The sequence below is a fragment of the Pygocentrus nattereri genome, chromosome 1 (assembly GCF_015220715.1).
Source record: "Pygocentrus nattereri isolate fPygNat1 chromosome 1, fPygNat1.pri, whole genome shotgun sequence".
In the NCBI taxonomy this organism is placed as follows: domain Eukaryota; kingdom Metazoa; phylum Chordata; class Actinopteri; order Characiformes; family Serrasalmidae; genus Pygocentrus; species Pygocentrus nattereri.
The window spans coordinates 25249170-25270520 of NC_051211.1; the positions used below are offsets into that span (position 1 = coordinate 25249170).

Consider the following 21351-nt stretch of genomic DNA (forward strand, 5'->3'; position numbering starts at 1 on the left):
CAGAAACAACAGTCCCAAGGCTCGAGCTGTGTGCTGCGGTCCTGGCTGTAGAGATTGCAGACGCGATTGTGGATGAGATGGACACCATCTTTGACACTGTGACCTTCTATTCGGATAGTAAGGTGGTCCTAGGCTACATCCACAATGAATCAAGATGATTCTACGTCTACGTGAGCAACAGGGTGCAGCGCATTAGGAGGTCATCAAGCCCTAAGCAATGGAAGTACGTGCCCTCCGGCCAAAACTCTGCTGACCACGGCTCACGAGCAGTCCCAGCAGGCAGCCTAACTCACACTACATGGCTGTGTGGACCACCATTTCTGTTGACGCCAGCTGAAGTCGAACCTACACCTAGATCCTTTGACTTGGTCGACCCTAGTTCTGACTCGGATGTCCGCCCAAACATCACTTGTCATTTCAACAGGGTTACCAGCGACAAACTTGGCCCTAAGCGTTTTGAGAGGTTCTCCAGCTGGCGGTCGCTCAATCAAGCAGTTGCTAAGCTCGTGCATGTTGCCCACTCCTTCACACAGGGGAACAGCTGCAAGGGTTGGCACATCCATGAAGGGCCCTGTCCCACAGAAGACTTAGAGGAAGCAAGAAACGTCATAATACGGGCTGTCCAACAAGATGCCTTCGCAGAGATGTTGGAATGCATTCGGGGAGGACTAGCCATTCCTAAACAAAGCCCACTCCTCAGCCTGTGTCCTTACCTTGACAGTGCTGGCATTCTCAGGATTGGAGGACGTCTGTCCAAGGCAAACCTGGATGGAAGAGAGGTTAGTCCTATAATCTTACCTGGGCCGAGCCACGTCACAACGTTGCTCATTCGGCATTATCATGAGCAGGTCCAGCACCAAGGACGGCACCTCACCGAGGGTGCTGTGAGAGCGGCAGGTCTGTGGATTATCAGTGGGAAACGGTGCATCAGCAGCATCCTTCATCACTGCTTCACATGCAGAAGGCTACGCAGATCCTCCCTTCTCATTCGTGGGTGTGGACATCTTCGGACCATGGATGGTCACGGCACGGCGGACCAGAGGAGGGCTGGCTGGCAGCAAAAGATGGGCTGCGCTTTTTACGTGTATGAGCACCAGGGCCACACATATAGAAGTACTGGAGTCAATGGACTCTTCAAGCTTCATTAACGCTCTACGACGGTTCTTCTCAGTCAGGGGGCCAGCGAAACAGATCAGAAGCGATTGTGGTACCAATTTCGTCGGGGCCTGTAAGGAGTTGCAGATCGACACTGTGACCAGCGACAAAGAGGTGCAAGGATATCTCAGTGACAATGGGTGTAAGTGGATCTTCAACCCACCACACTCTTCACACATGGGGGGCAGTTGGGAGCGGCTAATTGGACTGACAAGGCGTATCCTGGACTCTATGCTGTTGAAGGTCGGCCCAGCTAAGCTCACACATGAGGTCCTGACTACATTCATGGCGGAGGTCTCTGCTATCCTCAACGCCCGTCCTCTGGTTCCTGTGTCCACAGACCCTGACTCCCCATTCATCCTGACACCAGCGACACTTCTCACACAGAAAGTCGGAGCCCTTCCTCCTCCCAAGGGTGAATTTGACAAGAAGGACCTCTATGGCAAGCAGTGGAGGCAGGTCCAAAGCCTCGCCAACACCTTTTGGCATCGATGGAGGACTGAGTACCTTCCCACTCTGCAGAGACGCAGGAAGTGGGAAAAGGAGAAACGGAATCTGAAAGAAGGAGATGTCGTCCTCTTGAAAAATGATCAGTTGCAGAGAAACGACTGGCACATGGGTATCATCATCAAGACCTTCCCTAGCGCAGACGGGAGGGTAAGGAAGGTGGAGATCAAGACTGCAAAGGATGGGTCAAGCAAGACCTTTCTGCGACCTGTCTCAGAGGTCGTCCTACTCCTCTCCCCAGAGACTGACTAGGGTTTATTCTTCTTTAACTCCCCTTGTTAAAGGTGGCATCCTTTATCCTTTTTAGATACCAGGCGGGGAGTGTTCTGGACTGAGTTAATTTCATGGGTAATTGGTGTGTTATTTCCTCCTCCTGCCACTAGGTGGTGTCTTGAATTCATGGTGGGCATGTAACACTTAGAAGAAGTCACCTAGAATCTTTGTTTTCAGTCAGACTAGTTCGGGGCATGGTAAATTGAGCAGCTGATGAATCCAAACTCATCCTCTTTTGAAATCTCTTGTAGACGCATCGTCTGTGAGTATTTTTGAAGGATATTGCTTGTATAAATATATGATGTGTATATTTATGCATATTGGTAATTTCGTTGAAGTAACAATTGTTGATTAGTAGCTTGCTAGGCTAGTTGTAGGCCATATGCTTGGATATGCGTATTAGATATTGTAGCAGTTACATATTTTATGCTGATTGTGTGTTTTATTTTGTTTCTTCATTTTAGTTTTATACCTTTTGCATGCTGTCAGTTTGAATAAATTTACCAAATCTGACCAGTGTGTTATGGGAGTCATCTGTCTGTCTAATTGAAGAAGGGGAACTCTTTAATGAGGGCAGAACAGTGAGTGTATCTGCCAAAAACAGCGGTAACTGATTTTTACATGACCACTGTCTTTCTTAATCCTTTAGAATTAAACAAGCTGTTTTTGTCACTGCGCCTTTAACACTCATACACACTTTTATTTGGCCAAAAGTATGTTGGCACCTGACCACCTCACCTATATGCAATTGTTGGTCATTGTATTCCAAAATTATGTGCTTTTAACCCTTAAATCCCAGGCTTATTACATATTAGGGCTTATTATATCGTAACTACAGGGACTTCATTGCAAACTGGCTAAGCTATTTTTGGGTCATAGAAGTGTGTAATAAAACTTGGGGCCTGTCAGTTGGCCCTGGCCATTTAAGACGTTGATCTGGACTTGGTTCTCTCTTTGTGGCTATAACAGCCTCCACTCTTCTGTTCTTTCTGTTCCCATTCATTCCAAAGGTGTTTAATGGGTTTATGCATAGGAGCAGTCAAAAAAACAAATGGGTCTTCCCAAACTGTTGCCACAAAGTGAAAAGAATATATGTAGCTAAAAAAATATTTGTATGATGTAGCATTAACATTACTCTTCATTGAAACTAAGGGGCCTATCCCAAACTCTAAAAATCAGATCCAGACCATTATCCCTCCTCCATCAAACTTACTACTGTTGGCATTGGGCACCCCAGTAGGTAGCATTGTCCTCTCAATCCACCACGCCCAGATTCATCCATCAAAATGCCAGACGGTGAATGAGTCCTTTAGAGAACACATTTCCACTTGTTCAGAGTCCAGTGATGATGTCCTTTGCACCACTCCAGCTGACACTTGGCATTGCAAATTGTGATCTTAGACTTTTGTAGAGTTGCTTGGCCATGGAAACCCATTTCATTGTGTAAGCAGATGTTGCTTTCACAGGCAGCTTGGAAATCTGTAGTGAGTGATGTAATAGAGAACAGATGATTTTTATGTGCTATGCACTTAAGCTGTTGGCTCTCACTCTGAGTTTCATGGCTGAAACTTAGACACTTCCTTTTCACAGTAATAATACTTACAGTTGACCATGGCTGATTTAGCAGGGCAGAAATGTAGCATCTTATGATAGTGCCACTTTTAAAGTCACTGAGCTCTTCAGTACTCCCCATTCTACTGCCGATGTTTCTTTGTAGAAACTGCATAGCTATGTGCTTGATTTATTCACCTATTAGCAATTAGTGCAGCTGAAACACTTCACCTGATTTTTTTGTTACATCAATATGCATCAATGGGCAGAGGAAATTTTATTAGCCAGCTATATCATGTTTGAGAGATTTTTGAGTTTAGTCTAAAAACCTACTACTTTTTTAATTCTGTACTTCTGTAATTAGTGTCCCTGTTAGATAAAAGATGCAGATTTGGGTATTCATGGAAAGTGTGTTTTAATAAATGGATTTTTTTCTTTGCATATAATAACAAACATGCAGCACATAAACTAGTTTAGTTAGGTTTTTACTACGAAACTGCATGGCTGCTGCATGTTTGTTATTTTATGACAAAAAAGAGAAGAAATTACAGTTTGTGGATGAGATGACCATGTAGGATAAGATGTCCAGAGGAAAAATGTTCAAAGAAATCTGAGCTATTTTTGCTAATTCATGCTTGTTGCCATACTCAACTGCTGATGCACTGGAACAAAAGTGTGCAGATAACCACAGACTTTGTACTAGGTTAAGAATTTGATTAAGAAGGGAAATTACAGGGCTGGGTGTTTAAGTTAAAACAGCTTGATGGATCTTAAACAGTAGGTCTGTTTTTAGTTCAGTGTACTTCAAAAAGTCAGATCAACATAATTTTAAAGGGGTCATATCCCTCATTTTTCTTGCTTTTTATACTTTCTCCTGAGGTCTACCTTTAATGTTTGTATCTATGTCTTAGTTATACATGTACATTGTACTTGACCATTGTCTAAGCTCACTTCATCCCTTAGAATTAAACATGCTGTTTTTGGTTCAGTGCCTTTAAGAATTTGTCTATATAAATTATTTCTAGCTGCCTCTATTGTGCCTCTTTCAAAAAAACATAAATGGGCTGATACACTTGATACACATAATTTTAGTGTGAACAGGCAGAGCTAAACAGCTGTAGGCTAAGCAGGGGGAATGACTGGTGAGTGAATTCAATGTTGTGAAAGTTTAAACATGTTTACATAATGCATCAAACTCTTTCATTGAAAAAAAACAAACAAACAAAAAAACAAGGAAATTCTGCTAAGGAGAGAATGTGCCAGGTGCTGAAGAGAACCACAACAGGCAGCCTGAAACAGCGCCTGAGCCCCAAGAGCATGGCATGACCCTGTGTTGCCAATGCAAAACCAGCGTTAACACAAGCACCCAGATAAGAATTATTGTTTGAAGAGGCCCTTGGGCACAGGTTTCTGGAGGCCCCCAATGCTCTTAAAAATACCGTGATCTCATTCACAAAGGGACGGTTTTTATTCCAAAAAAAGCAAGAGCACACATCAGCTTTTTGTGGACAGAGACCAACTGAATAAACAAGAGGAATCAGGAGTGTGCTCCCACTTTGTTGGAATGAAAACCTGCAGCCACACCGACTATTTGTGGATAAGGGAACCTGTGTCAATGTGATTTATCAAAAACATATATCAACGCAACTTCGGACAAGATTAGCTGGAGGAACTTTAGTCACTAGGACTACGGTCATTCTATTCTTGTGTAAGAAATTTTTACTCACTCTTCCATGCAGAAAGTTCGAGCTTTGTGATATTCTTGGGCATTCTTCGACATGTCAGGGGACTGTGAAGACTATTCCAAAAAGATTCAGCTTATGTTTCTTCAAGTAGTTGACAGTGGATTTAGAGGCATGCTTGGGATCCTTGTCCTGTTTGTAGAAGCCAGCCATTTTAGCTTCAGATTCGAAACTGACCAAGCCACATTTGCTGCCAGAATGAGCTGATATTTAGTGCAATCTATTCTTAGACCTAGCTGCACAATATTTCCTCTACCACGGGCTAACACACAAACCTAAAGCACAATAGATCCACCCCACAGTTGTTGGAAAAGTGTTCTTTTCATCAAATCTTGTTTCTTTTTCTCTAAACATACCTTTGGTGATTGTGGCCAAAGTGTTGCATTTTATTTCATCAGTCCACAGCATTTGTTTCCAAAATACCTCTGGCTTACACTGTTGCTGTTCTACAGACTTAAGACATTGACAGGTAAGGTCTCCTTGTGATGACTCACCCATGCTGATCATGTGTGACACAAACAACACTACACAGTAGATCGCTGCACAACCACTCCTGTGTCAGCTAAATCTTCACTTTAAAAGTAAAGTGTAGGGCTCCCAGTTAGTGCAACCATATGAGTGTTGGCCAGGATTCCAAGAGAGCAAGATCAGCCTCACTCTCTCTGGGTGGGTAGGATGGCACAAGCTAGCTACAGTCTTCGCTAACATTTAAGCCATCGTTAAACATCAAACACAGAAATTACCATATTTCCTAGAATTTCCTGAAATAACAAAATATATTTTAAAATGTCTTCTATTGCTACATTTGTGTGACACTGTTTTTCGTCTTTGCCTTCAAAGCTATCACCTAAAAGAGTTGTCTTGGTTATTTACATTTGTGAAAGAATGGATCGCTCTCAGAAGCTCACTGAATTCCAATGTGGTACCGTGATAGGATGCACCGTGATAAGTCCAGTCATGAAATTTCCTCACTACTAAATATTCCACTGTCAAATGTCAGTGGTATTATAACAAAGTGGAAGTGATTGGGAATGACAGCAACTCAGGTAGGCCACATGAAATGACATAGCGGGATCACCAGATGCTGAGGCGTATAGTGCGCAGTCAGTCACTACAGGCCTCCAAACTTCATGTGGTCTTCAGATCAGCTCAAGAACAGCATAGAGAGCTTCATGGAATGGGTTTTCATGGCTGAGAAGCTGCATCCAAGCCTTACATCACCAAGCGCATTGCAAAGCGTCGAATGCAGTGGTGTAAAGTGCTGCCACTGGACTCTAGAGCAGCGGAGATGTGTTCTCCGGAGTGACCAATCACGCTTCTCTATCTGGAAATGGAGAAGTCTGGGTTTGGCAGTTGCCAGGAGAATGGTCCTTGTCTGAATGCATTGTGCCAAGAGTAAAGTTTGGTGGTGGGAGGATTATGGTGTGGAGTTGTTTCCAGGAGTTGGGCTTAAGCAGACCAAGAGATTTTGGACAATTTCATGCTCCCAACTTTGTGGGAACAGTTTGGGGACGGCCCCTTCCTGTTCCAACATGACTGCGCACCTCAACCCAATAGAACACCTTTGGGATGAATTAGCACAGAGACTGCAAGCCAGGCCTTCTCATCCAACATCAGTATATACAATAGTTTATAAAAAGTATCACTTAACTTATACACACACACACACACACACATATATATATATATATATATATATATATATATATATATATATATATGCAAAATGCTGGCCACTGGATAATCAACATGGCACCTCATGGAAAAGAACTCTCTGAGGAAGTGAGAAATAGAATTGTTGCTCTCCACAATGACGGCCAAGGCTATAAGAAGATTGCTAACAAACTGAGCTGTAGCACCGTGGCCATGGCCATACAGTGATTTTCCAGGACAGGTTCCACTCTGAACAGGCCTCACCAGGGTCGACCAAAGAAGTTTAGTCCATGTATTCATGTGTCATATCCAAGATATCCAGAGGTTGGCTTAAAAAAATAGATGTATGAGTGTTAAGATGTATTGGTGCAGAGGCTGAAGAAGTGAGAGGTCAGCCTGTCAGTGCTCAAACCATACGCTGCACAATGCATCAACTCGGTCTGCATGGCCGTCGTCCCAGAAGGAAGCCTTTTCTGAAGCTGATGCACAAGAAAGCCTGCAAACAGTTTGCTGAAGACAAGCAGTCCAAGAACATGGATTATGGAAACCATGTCCTGTGGTCTAAGCAGTACCAAGACAACTGTCTCTTGCCTGCAGTCAAGTATGACCCCCTCCCTTTGGAAACTGCGCCACATGGCAGTTTTCCAACTTGGTAACAACCTTAAACACACCTCCAAGATGACAACTGCCTTGCTGAAGGTAAAGGTGATGGACTGGCGAAGTATGTCTCCAGACCTGAACCCAATTTAGCACATGTGAGGCATCCTCAAGCGGAAGGAGGAGGAGCGCAAGGTGTCTAACATCCACCAGTTCCGTGATGTCATCAGGATTTCAGTAGCAACCTGTGCAGCTCTGGTAAATTCCATGCCCAAGAGAGTTAAGGTAGTGCTAGATAATAATGGTGGTCACACAAAATATTGACACTTTGACCACAACTTATGTTCACTGTGAGGTGTGCTCACTTGCATTACTATTACTATTTAGACATAAATGGCTGTGTTGAGGACAGTAAATCTTTCTCTCTCTCTCTCTCTCTCTCTCTATATATATATATATATATATATATATATATATATATATATATACACACACACACACACACACACACACACACTCACCGTTTGTTAACACAAATAGCTGAACAGCCAATCACATGGCCGCAACTCAATGCATTTAGGCATGTGGAGGTGGTCAAGACAACTTGGTGTGCAGACTGAGCATCAGAATGGAGAAGAAAAGTGAATGAAGTGACTTTGAACATGACGTGGTTGTTGGTGCCAGACGGGCTGGTCTGAGTATTTCAGAAACTGCTGATCTACTGGGATTTTCACGCATAACAATCTCTAGGGTTTTGTGGTTTATTTAGTAGCGATGCTGTGAAGGTGTAGGAACAGACTCTTCGGTGACACCCGTCTCTTGCATATAAAGATGTTTATTAGCATTGAGAGGTCAAAGTCACAAAACAAGCCTTCGCGAAACAGCTTGGAGAGAACAGCCAAAAAGAGGAAATATCCAGTGAGCGGCATTTGTGTGGACGAAAATGCCTTGTTGATGTGAGAGGTCAGAGGAGAATGGGCAGACTGGTTCCAGATGATAGAAAGGCAACAGTAACTCAAATAACCACTTGTTACAACCAAGGAACGCAGAATACCATCTCTGAACACACAACATGCCGAACCTTGAAGAAGATGGGCTACAGCAGCAGAAGACCACACCGGGTGCCACTCCTGTCAGCTAAGAACAGGAAACTGAGACTACAATTTGCCCGGGCTCACTGAAATTGGACAATAGATTTCAGCTGCGACATTCAGATGGTGGGGTCAGAATTTGGCGTAAACAACATGAAAGCATGGATACATCCTGCTTTGTATCAACGGTTCAGGCTGGTGGTGGTGGTGGTGTAATGGTGTGGAGGATATTTTCTACACTTTGGGTTTAAATCCCGCAGCCTACCTGAGCATTGTTGCTGATGTCCATCCCTTTATGACCACAGTGTACCCATCTTCTGATGGCTACTTCCAGCAGGATAATGCACCAGGTCACAAAGCTCATATCATCTCAAACTGGTTTCTTGAACATGACAATGAGTTCACAGTACTCCAGTGGCCTCCACAGTCAAAGGATCTCAATCCAATAGAGCACCTTTGGGATGAGGTGGAACAGTAGATTCGCATCATAGATGTCCAGCCGACAATCTGCAGTAACTGTGTGATGCTATCATGTCAATGTGGACCAAAATCTCTAAGGAATGTTTCCAACACCTTGCTTGTTGAAAGTATGCCATGAAGAATTAAGGCAGTTTTGAAGGCAAAAGGGGGTCCAACGTTTTACTAGCAAGGTGTACCTAATAAAGTGGCTGGTGAGTGTGTGTGTGTGTGTGTGTGTGTGTGTGTGTGTGTATATATATATATATATATATATATATATATATATATATATATATATATATATATATATATATATATAAACTTAGCAGAAAAAGATTTATGTTTGGTAGATTATTACTTTGTTGTAACAATGCTTCTTGGCAATAAATCTTATACTTTTGAAAGCCTGTTATTTTACCTTTTAAATGGTGCCACAGTAGAGCTGAGCATGTGGGTTGCGCCCATGAAACATTTGTCAAATCCTCTCTGCTAATGCCAAACAGCTTATGCTGCCATTGACTCGTTTGGTGTTTGGTGGACTGGATGAAGAAACAAGACATACTGGCAATTTAACAATTTATTCATTTAACAAACAGGAGCCTCCACCAAAAGATGTTACTCTATCGGTGCAGCAATCATAGCGTTCTCCGCGTCTTCTCCACATTTGACCCTACGATCCAACTGCTGTAGGCAGAATCTGGACTCATCGCTGAACATGAGGTTCCTCCACATGTTCAGGTTCCAGTGCACATGTTGCCGACATGTGTTGCAGTCTTTTCCGGATTGTCTGGGCAGAGAGCCGTCAGCCATATCGTCCTGCAAACCTCGACTGCAAATCTGTAGAAGACAGCCTACAGTACCTAAGTACTGACAGGGTGAGGAAACGATCTTCTTGGGGTGTTGTCTTCTTTGGAAGCCCACTTCGCGGCCTGTCTCTGACATCCCCGTTATATGGAACTTGGCGTTCAATTTGGAGATGGTACTAGGGCTCACTCCAAATAATGTCGCAACTTGGTTTTGTGGAACACCAGCTTGAAGTTGTCCTATCGCACAGGCCCTATCCAGATCAGTCAAACGTGGCATGCCGATTCTTGGAGCAGACACCTACTGACCACTGTAGCAGGGCCCATGCTCACAGGTGCTGCCAATCAGGTGCCTGATTGCTCAAAACCAGAAGCTCAAAACAAGTGTCAATAGCAACAGGAAAATAAGCTGTTTGGCAATGGCAGAGAAGATTTGGCTAATTTTTCATGGGTGCAACCAACATACTCAGCTCTACTGCTCATCCCACAAATGCATGTTTCTTATAACTGTGGCACCATTTAAAAAGGAAATTAACAGGCTTTCCAATGGTATAAGATTTATTGCCAAGAAGCATTGTTACAACAAAGTAATAATCTACCAAACACAAAGTTATATATATATATATATATATATATATATATATATATATATATATATATATATATATATATATATGTGTGTGTGTGTGTGTGTGTGTGTGTGTGTGTGTGTGTGTGTGTGTGTGTGTGTATATGCATCTAGAAGAACATTTGTGAGGTCAGACACTGATGTTGAATAAGAGGGCCTGGCCTGCAATCTCCATTCTAGTTTATCCCAAATGTGGTCGATTGGGTTGAGGTCAGGGCTCTGTGCAGGCCAGTCAGGTTTCTCCACACCAAGTCACCTAGTCATGCCTTTATGGAACTTGCTTTATGCACTGGGACACAGTCATGCTGGAACAGAAAAGGGCATTTCCCAAACTGTTCTCATAAAGCTGAAAGCATAAAACTGTTCAAAATGTCTTAAGCATTTAGATTGTCCTTCACTGGAACTAAGAGCCTAGGCCAACCCCAGAAAAACAGTCCCAAAGCATTATCCCTTCTCTACTTTACAGTTGGCACAATGCAGTCGACGAGGTAGTGTTCTCTTTGCATTCATCAAACCCAGGCTCATGCATAGACTGCCAGGTATACAAATGTGATTTGACATTTTACACAATATGTTTCCACTGCTCCGTAGTCCAGTGGCAGCGTACTTTACACCACTCCATCTGATGGACTGTGTTTGGTGATAAAACCATATACCATATTTGATATACAATTTTATATAAGTTAATCCAATATAAAGCCAATGGGCTTTAACATTAGTTATACATGTTAATGTTGCAAATTAATTTTGCAGCAGAACTTGTGTTTAATTTTTTCAGTCCCAAAATGGTACTTGCAATGGGGGTGCCCAAACTTTGGTATACAACTGTACTATAAGGAGAAACTATTTGTAATCAAATTCTTTGGTACTCAGCCAGCTGTTTTATAATCAGTCAATTCTTGTTTAGGTAGTTTAAGGTCAACCATGATTTTCGCTGCCCCTATGGCCCTGTAATCTAGTAGTTATTAATCACTATACTATTGTTATTTTTTTTAAATAATCAGCTCCACTCAGAACACTAGTTCAAATGATATACACTTTATGTTCAAAAGTTTGTAGACAGCTAATCCACTGTTTCTTCCTAAATCTTAAAAAAAGGAGTATTCCTTTAAAGCGATATCATATGCACCTGACCAGCTCTCCCCTGTGTGATTCATGTTCCCTAGGGGAATTAAGGACTTTTATGCACTATTTTTGGTCCTGTCCATCATTATCAGCATTCTGGAATCAGTTTACATCTGACATATCAGAGTTGATTGAGAAAGACTTCTTTTTAACTCCGGACTTATTCTTTCTAAATAACATCTCAAGCCTCAACTTGTCACTATGGCAGAGAAATCTACTGCTTGCAGCTCTTACCGCGGCAAAACTTCTACTGACCAAACGCTGGAACCCTACATGTAAGCTACACAGAACTGCTTGGATTCAAACCTTATTGGACATAATATCTATGGAACTTTCTACAGCTCGTATACACGGGGCTAAGGCCAGGACTCTGGGAAGATGGCATGACGCCTTTGAGAGGGTGAAACTGCTTCTCTTGCACAAGTGAACTCTCAAGACTCTGGAGATTGATGGCAGCAATGTTCTCTTATATGTGACTGTATATTGATTTGTTCGGGGGGGTCTGTCAGTAGGGGGGGCGGGAACCGGGAGGGTTGGGGAAAAAAAAAAGGAAAAAGAAACAATAAAACAATTGTTTACAAAAAAAAAAAAAGGAGTATTAATAGGGAGTTTGTCCTCTTTTGCTACAGTAACAGTCTCTAGTCTTCTGGGAGGACTTTACACTTGATGTTGGACCACTGCAGCGAGGATTCAATTGTGCTCAACCAAAAAAGCATTAGTGAGAGTCAGGTGCTGATGTTGGATGACATTCTGTATCACAAATGCCACTCCAACTCATTTCAGTGATATTCAGTGGTGCTCAGTCACTTCACTGAGCTCTTCAGTACAACCCATTTTAGTGCCAATGTTGGTCTACGGGGCTACATGACTGCATGCTTGATTTTAAGCAGCAGTGATGAATGAGGAATCAAAACTCTTATGAGATGCAGCATGTATAAGAGTAGCAGTGCATCATCATTGATAGTCCAGTATTCAATACAGTATGTGTTTTAACCACCATAATAGACATAAAAACAAAATTAAAGTTTAAAGTTTAAATGGGCTTCAGTTCTTTTAAAGAGACTATTTGCTACATTTTTCCCCTCATAAGGTCCACTCATAAGGTTCGGGTCGTTTTACCTCAACCAGTAAATGCTTGTTTTTTTTTTTTTTATGTCCATTTTACAATCTCTCTTTATCTCTTAAACTGTTACTATGCATTTCCTGTGCACTGATCTATGCAAATGAGGTCTGGTCTAATTGTCTACCATGTTTTATGCCTCGTTCAAAAAGTCGCGCCTGAAACATTCCTTATAACTTCAGTGTAAATGGGCAGGGCTAAACCACCCTAGGCTAAATAGACAGATATATACTATATGTCCAAAAGTATGTGGACAACTCACCACCAACTCTATTTGAGCTTATTCCCTCATCCTATTTCAAAACAATGGACATTAATATGGAATTGGCTTTTTGGGAACTTTTCTGGGAAGGTTTTCCACAAGATTTTGGAGTGTGTCCATGGGAATTTGTGCCCATATTTGTGCCACAATCAATGATCCAATTAATCCCAGAAGTGTTCAGTAGGGTTGACAGGTGTGCATCCCACTGGAGTTCTTATCAAAGACATCAAACCATGTATTTTTTTAACTTCACTTTGTGCACAGGGACACAGTCATGCTGGAACACAAAAAGTTCTTCCCCATACTGTTGTCACAAAGTTCGAAGATGGAAGGTCTCTTGATGCTAGAGGCTTCAGCAATATTCAGTAGCTTTCATATTAAGAAGAAGGCCACTGTCATGTAAAATAGCTCTAAGACGGACATCAGATCTTTTTGGCTGTTGTAAGAACAGTTCTATCCTTAACATCTGCTATGTTTATGAGGACACAGGACTGAGACTGCCTCAGGCTCCCAGGGGAATGAATATTAAGTTTGTGATTTGCTGTGGGCTGTGTAGTCTCTGTCTTCTAGCAAGGTCTTCTGTTGGCTCTAACAGCCCTCCCCTACTCCCACATACTCCTTCGTTCTTCTTTGTCTGTCAATCTGGCTTTGCTTAATTTTTCTCCTATATAATTTTGTATGCCTTTTGAAGAAGACTAACTGACAATACTGGCATACATAAACTGCAGGCAGACATGCAGGCTGTCTCCAGTCATTGTTGTCAAGATGGTCATTTTTTTTCAGCATTTCAGAAAATGTCTCAATATTGAGTGAGGAAAAAAATGGTAGAACTTTTGAGTGGCATAACCATAATGTTATGGACGCCAGTGCCAAAAAACGTAGTGGTCACCCATGTAGTGGTCACCCATATGAAAATTGCTTTTACTGAATAAAAAATTCAAATGTGATTTGCTTGTTTACTCATTATGGTTATGTCTCAAAGAATCAGATGCTCTCAAAGCCTTTACATCCATCTTTACATCCATCCATCCATCCATCCATCCATCCATCCATTCACTAGCACATAACTTTAAACTAAATGTACATTAGAGTACTTTTCTAAGATTTGAATGAATATAGTGTAGCGTACCGCTGCCAGTTCATTTGGCTGTGTACACTTGTGAGGTGTGGCTGCACAGAGTAAAGAGCACGGAAGCAAGAGAGACTAGTTGTTGTATATATATATATATATATATATATTTGTTGGACTATTCTGTGCTGGGTCATGGGGTAGGTTGTGCAGTGTCAATACAGTCTTGTAGAGACGTGTGCCTGGTATGCCAACTGTTCAAGAGCACTAGGCAGCATTGCATGTTCAATAAAAACAAAGTTTCCTTTAAAAACGTTGTGATTTCCACTTTTCTTTCTTTACCAAGTTATCACATTGGTGATGAGAAGGGCATAGCACTCCCAGTAGGCTGCTGAAGAATAGCAGAGGGAGGCCGAGAGAGTGTTGCGGCTGTAGCTGCCACTCCCGGTAGCATAGAGATTGACGTTGCAAGCTATGAGAAACTCTGCCACTATGGGCAGGAGGATGCAGCATTCATTCTCCCTGCTCCAGTGCTCCAGAGAGGAGGGTGCAACTCCTGGGGGAGGACTGGTGGCACACATTGCCAAGGGCGTGCCCACAATATGTGTGTTTGTAGGAATAGCAGACGTTCTGAGTAGGAGAAAGACCTTCCTCAAACTCTGCGCGAACTCTGCTTGGACATGTTTCATCTATGGCAATGCATGTTGGTAAAACTGGATCTTGCCTTAACACTAGAAGTCCCAGAGATTTCAACCTACCCCCTGAAGTCCTGAAAGTGGGTCAAAAGACCCTTAGTCCAAACCGATGACTCTGATGGCTCCAATTAGCATCCTTTCATTTGTAAATGTGGCCATTACCTGAGGAATCTGCAAGGGGACCCACAGCCTGCCTACACACAAACACCTCTCATCCCCCTCTGCCCAAATTCTACAGACAGGCCTGAGTGAGCTTGTTTCAAGAAACATACAGGAATTGGCAGCAAGATTATTCACAGGAAAAAAAATCTTACAACATCAATAGACACACTGCAGTTTACTTATATGCATTTCTTACTTTATATCCTTTAATTCTATTTACTTCATATCTTAGTCCTTAGTCAAAAACATGAAAAAATATATCTCATTCTCATTCCTTTCTTTTTATTTTCTTTTTGTCGTCCAATACGTTTTTTTTTATTACTCAACATATTTTATGCTCACATATTCTTTCCCCTTTTGTTCTTTTCTTTTCTTTTTCTTTTCTTCACAAAAAATACAAGGTTTTGTCTATTCATTCTTTTAATTTTTTAATTTTACCTTTTTCTTCACCTGCTTTTTCTTCTCCTGTTCTTCCCTTCCATTTCCTTCTTTCTTTTCTCTACATTGTTACATGTATGTATATATGAATATTATTTGAAAACTGTTTGACCATGCTGGCTAGCAAAATAAGCTGGCCAATAATAATTTATGCTGACTAATAAAAAAAAGCAGGTGAAGAAAAAGTTAAAAATAAAAATTTAAAAGAATAAATAGACAAAACCTTTTATTTATTTATTTATTTAAGAAAAGAAGGATAAGGATGAAAACTGTTTGACCATGCTGGCTAGCAAAATACAAAAACATAGATTAGCTGGGGGTAGGTTGAATAGTGTGTTACCTGCAAGCCTATGCATGCCAAAAGAGGACTGATAGTGCTCTAATGGTTAGGTAGAAGGAGGGGGCATGTCCTGAGCATGGTGGCATGATGGTGCACATTTTGAACAAATTTAAGTTGATTTAAATTAAAGTTGATCTTTTTTTTTCAATTGGTTTGGCTCATTTCTTGAAACCGAGGTGACATTCTCAAAACACCATGTGAAACACAGCTCAAGACACTTTTTTGGGGCATTTTGAGGGAACTGACAATTTGTATAAAACACACATTTTGTTTTGAAGCATACATAAAGTGTATGGGGGAGATGTGACCTTTCGCTGCTGATCTGTGATGTTGTGCTGCATTATACAGGTCATTTTGCCAAAAGTACATATAGTTTGCAAAACATACAATCTGTTTCAAGAAATATGCAAAAGTTTTTAAAAAAGATGTGGAAGAAGTGGGTTCAAAATGACAGTTTAGAAAAAGAAAACAAATTAATTGTGTTGATCCACCTCAACCTCTTGCAAACCTTGCAGGGTGTAAGCAAAAGAATGTAAGTTGCTCCTGAATGTCTGTCCACCCCCCAGCTGCATTGTTGTGCAGGGGACATGCATAAGGTTGCTAACACCTTAGCAAATTTGCATGCAGCCTTTTGTGCTGTGGGGGATAAATAGGAACAAAGAAGCAGAAACAAAATGCAGAGAAGGTTCACCACTCAACAGGCATTGGAACGGATCCTGAGTAACACCAACCCTTGTGACTCAGATGGAGAAGACATAGTCCTTCAACCGGATTCGGACTCTGAGCTGTCTTCAGGTTAGATTTCTCAAATTACCTATTTCCATTTTCTGACTATCTTTTTTATTTAGAACCAAAACAAAATGTTACATTTTTAATTATTTATCTTGCAGATGAGGAAACTCCTCCTCTACTAAAAAAGAGAGCTCGGTTGGCGAGTGAGCCAACAGAGACCGCAAAAGATGGTACAGTGTGGCGTGAAGAACAAGTGGGGAAACGTCTCCATTTCACCCCAGTAGAACCATACCCTACAGATGGAGAGCCAAGAGCTAGTGTCCGGAGTCGCCTTCAGAGCTTCCTCTGTTTTATCACTCTTGACATGCTTCATAGCATTCAAGAATGGACGACACAACATGCACGTCACACGGAGCAGGTGGATTGGTTCATGGATCTCCCAGAACTAATGGCATTTATTTCAGTCATTATCTTGAGGGGGGTGACCAAGGTTCCATCACTACGTGACAGCTGGTCAGCAAACCTTGCAAACCCAAGGATCATTGCAACTATGGCCCGAAACCGCTTCCAAGACATCATGCAACACCTACGCTTTGATGACATGTTCACACGCAGTGAGCGAGCAGAGCCCGATAAGTTTGCTGCAATCTCTGACTCGCTGCTGTTTTCTGCAATACAGTGCAACAAAACCAGACAAGTTTGGTATTAAGTTTTGGGTGGCTTGCGACTTGAAATCAAAGTACATCTGTAATGTCCTCCCATATCTTGGCAAGGACCCCAGTCGTCCCAACGGGGAGAGACTGTCCGAGACTGTAGTGATGAGGCTGATGGAACCATTCATGGACAAGGGCAGAACTGTAACCACGGACAATTTCTTTACATCACTCTCACTTGCACAACGACTGCTTAGCCGGAAAATCACTATCCTCGGCACAGTCAACAAGAGTCGCTGGGAAATTCCTCAATCCACTAGACAGATGGACCGCACTGAATTCCCCACTCAGGTGTTTTCAACCACTGGTGCAACACTGACAGTGTATGCACCCAAATGGAAGAAGGTCGTCTACATTCTCAGCAGCATGCACAGTGTGGTTGAGACTGAGGATACCACCAAAAGGAAGCCAAACATGGTCACACAATACAACAACACAAAGTGCGGGGTGGATGTAATGGACCAAATGCGGGAGTACAGCGTGCGTACAGGAACACGGAGATGGCCAGTCGCCATGTTCTACAACATGATTGACATGGCAGCACTAAATGTACATGTGCATTATCAGGCATGCACTGGGGTGCAGGAGAGACGGGTGGACTTGGTTGAACTTGCAAAAGAGTTGGGTGACTCTCATGTGAGTGAGAAGAAGGCACGCAAGGAGAAAATGCTTCGGCAACAACCTTCCACACCCAGCCCTGGCAAAAGGGCAAAGTGTCAGGTCAACCATCGATGCACGAACAATTGTGCAACTGTGAGATGTGTCGACTGCTACAAATACACGTGTGGCAAATGTACCAGGGACATACCCTGGCAGTGCCAGGTATGTTCTGACAGTGCAGAAAGACTGCTGAGTGAGTGCTGAAATGCTAGCCACACAAGGAAATGCCACTCACACACACTCAGCCCCCCACTGCAGACTATTGATGATGATGATGATGAAGATGAATGAAGCCTTTATTGTCACATAGTCACCAAAGTAACCAGCGAAATTATGATCAACCCGTCCGAGCACATACAATATGACAAGGGGGGAGACAGGACAGGAAGACGGCATGAGAAACAGAGAAACAGAATACATTGTATTGTAAATATGTGTGGAATTGTTTTATTCCTTGTATTTTTTGTATTATTTTTAATAACAAAAATAAAAAGCATGGAAACAAATAAGAGTTGTTCTTAAATTTTTCACGCTGAAATTTCAGTCCTCTTGACACAAATGTCATTACTCACAGCTGTACCTTGCTGTAAAATTTCTAATTCTCTATTTAAAATAAAAAAAAATAAATCATTCATTGTTTGCTTTTTTGCTCAAATAAAACTAAACTAAATACAAAATGTATAATCTTTATATTATCAAATACAATAAACTGAATAGAACTAACTAGAAACTAAATAGCTAAACTCAATGGCAAACCTCCTGTGGTGCGCCAGTAATGGCCTTATTTACAGAACAAAAGACGGTGATTATAGGATGTTAGCTAAAAATCCTTAAGGTCACTCGACCCGTCTCTGGGTTCCAGAGGTAGAAATGTTAAATGACCCCTCTCTGGGACTTCTAGTGTTAAGTCATGGATACGCAGTTGTACACATATGAGGATCCCAATAAAGATTTTAGTAGGCTTTGTCACCAAGGGCCCCCGTGCAATTGCTCCCTAACCCCACCCCACTCCCCATCAAAAAAACATCAGATTTTGCTAGAGTTTTAAACATCTAAGTTCCTACATGGTTCTTAGCTTGGACATATGGATATAACTTATATACATTATGTAAAGATTCTTTAAACTTTAAAAAGACTTCACACTTTCATATTTAGTCCTTCACGAAACTATTCACTGAAATGTTTTTTAAGAAAACCAAAATGATTCTTCTAAGGCAGGGCAGTTCAATTTTATCAACAAAGGGCCAGCGTGGCTGCAGGTTTTATTATTCCAACAAACTAGTAGCACAAACGATCAGCTGATTTAACAAATAGATTCAGGTGTGCTTCTGCTTGTTTGGAGTGAAACTGCAGCAACACTGGCCCTTTGCAGATAAGACTGGACACAGTTGCTCTACGGCAACACTCCAAAGAACCCCTTTTCGCATATTTATGCCTTGACTTGTAACAGCAAGAAGCCATCTTAACAGCAAGTATCATTCCACTGGTGTGATCATCAGCTCATTGTTCAATTCTGATTTTGCTTTTTGCTCTGTCACTCTTCGCCTGCTGTATCATTTTCACCTCTAGCATGAATACGTACTCCACCTCCCCCTGCACGCACACACTGCCACACAAAAACACCAGTCCCTTCCCTCTCGCTTCATCTTCCGGATTTTCAGCATCATTACCTCCTCATCTCTCTCTCTCTCTCTCTCTCACCCATCCCTTGTTCTCTTTCAAATACGGGTAGAAAATACCCCCCCACCCCCACCCCCCTTTTCCCTAGCGATGAATGTGGTGGCGGCATCGATAAGCCATTTCCATGGAAACAGGCTAGCTTCTCTCAGCCAATGAGAGCACCCTGTGCATTGAACGCTCCTCCAATTACTTTGGTGGGTTTGGTAAGCTGGGCTTGTCAAGGTGAATGTTCAGAGAAGCATGAGCACTTCCTCTATAGTAAATTTAGCCCCCCACCCCCCTCCTCTATAGTAAATGTAGCCCCCCCCTTTCTAAAACATATACATCCATTACTCTTGCTCCATTGCCTCAGAACCTTTCGCCTCAGAATGTCTCTAAAATGGATGAAAAACACTTTTCAGTTTCCAGATCTGCAACCCAGAGCATGGTTATTATGGGAAGTGGCTTATGTAACACAACACAAGCTAGGTTTCTGAAAGCACTGGTAGGCTTAATAAGTGAAAGAGAACAGAGAGGGTGCAGCATTGCTTAGCCTGCTATAGTGAATTGATGACACTAATGGACCCACATGCCTCGCAAGAGAGATGAGCATTAGGGGTGTACCACAATGACAATTCTTTGGGAAACACACACACACACACACACACACACACGTTTTCTAAGCTGTTCTTTGGGAAACAATTCAGGGTAATTCAATTCAATTACAATTCATCATGATTCAATTTGATTAGATGTTTTGGTACAATTTGGAACTATGTTTAAAGAATGATAACACAGTGGTGAAACAATAACAAACACATGAATAGTCTAAGGGCCCATGTTGTAAAAAAAAAACAAAAAAACATAATTTTCTCTACTTTTTGGTAAAGTTTATTAATATTGCTAAAATTTCCGGTCCATGCAGTCCCCGGAACATAAGAAGCAAAAACAGCCTGTTTTAAATGTACTGTTTCTGTCTGTCATGAAATTTACATAAATTATATGGGCAACAATATGTGTACTCCCTTCTAACTATTGAGTTTAGGTTTCTGGCCCTCTCATTGCTAACAGGGGTCAAATATGAAGCATGTATTGATACAGTTTTCATAGACAAACATTGACAGTAAAACAGATCATACTGAAGATCATACTGAACATGGTCACAGGAAGCCACAAGTCAATTTTTGAAACGCCTTTCTTGCTAGATCTGTCCCTGTCAACTGTAAGTGCTATTATTGCAAAATAATATAGCAAAAACACAGACTAGGGCCGCTAAGTGCTAAAGCATGTGGCACGTATAAATTCTATCTATCCTCTGTTGCATCACTCACTATAGAGTTCCAGACTGCCCCTGGAAGCAACATCAGCACAAGACCTGTGTGTCTGACTCATGAAATGAGCTTCCATAGCTGAGCAGCTGCACACAAGCCTAAGAATACTATGTACAATGCCAAGCGTCAGCTGGAGTGGTGTAAAGTACACTGCCTCTGGACTCAGTGGAGCAGTGGAAATGTGCTCTCTAGAGTGATGAATTATGCACAGAAAAGAATTATGTGGAGGAATGATACTTGTCTATGGCTGTTTTTCAGGGTTTGGCCTGCATCAAGTAAATACTTTGGCTAAAAGTTTTTTCATAACCGATGATACAATTCACTGATCCGGGAACTGTGGGCCAATGCAGACATCAGATATTTTTCATGTACATATCTGCTGATGATAATACACAAAAATGTAGAAATATTCTAACTGATAAAACAGTTTGGTAGGGGATTCTATGTACTGCAACATTTTGCAGCTTTGAGGACCTTGGTTGGAGAACCTGGAGGTTCCTCCACCTCACAGCGGTGGAGCTTTTGCTAGATCTATTTAGCAATATTGCCTTTTCCTAGTTGAAGAGGGCGGCACGGTGGCATGGTG

The 21351-nt window shown here is 41.9% G+C and overlaps 1 protein-coding gene across 1 annotated transcript; it reads left to right on the forward strand.

The window, feature by feature from the left end:
* Positions 1 to 1017: 1017 nt before the first annotated feature.
* LOC119263246 lies at positions 1018 to 2142 on the forward strand. Its single transcript, XM_037537990.1, has one exon. The coding sequence runs from the start codon at positions 1018 to 1020 to the stop codon at positions 1912 to 1914; it is 897 nt and encodes a 298-aa protein (XP_037393887.1). The 3' UTR covers positions 1915 to 2142.
* Positions 2143 to 21351: the final 19209 nt, after the last annotated feature.

Excerpts from the sequence above, each read along its gene's own strand:
- LOC119263246 (XM_037537990.1), top strand. The coding sequence starts at position 1,018 with ATGGTCACGGCACGGCGGACCAGAGGAGGGCTGGCTGGCAGCAAAAGA.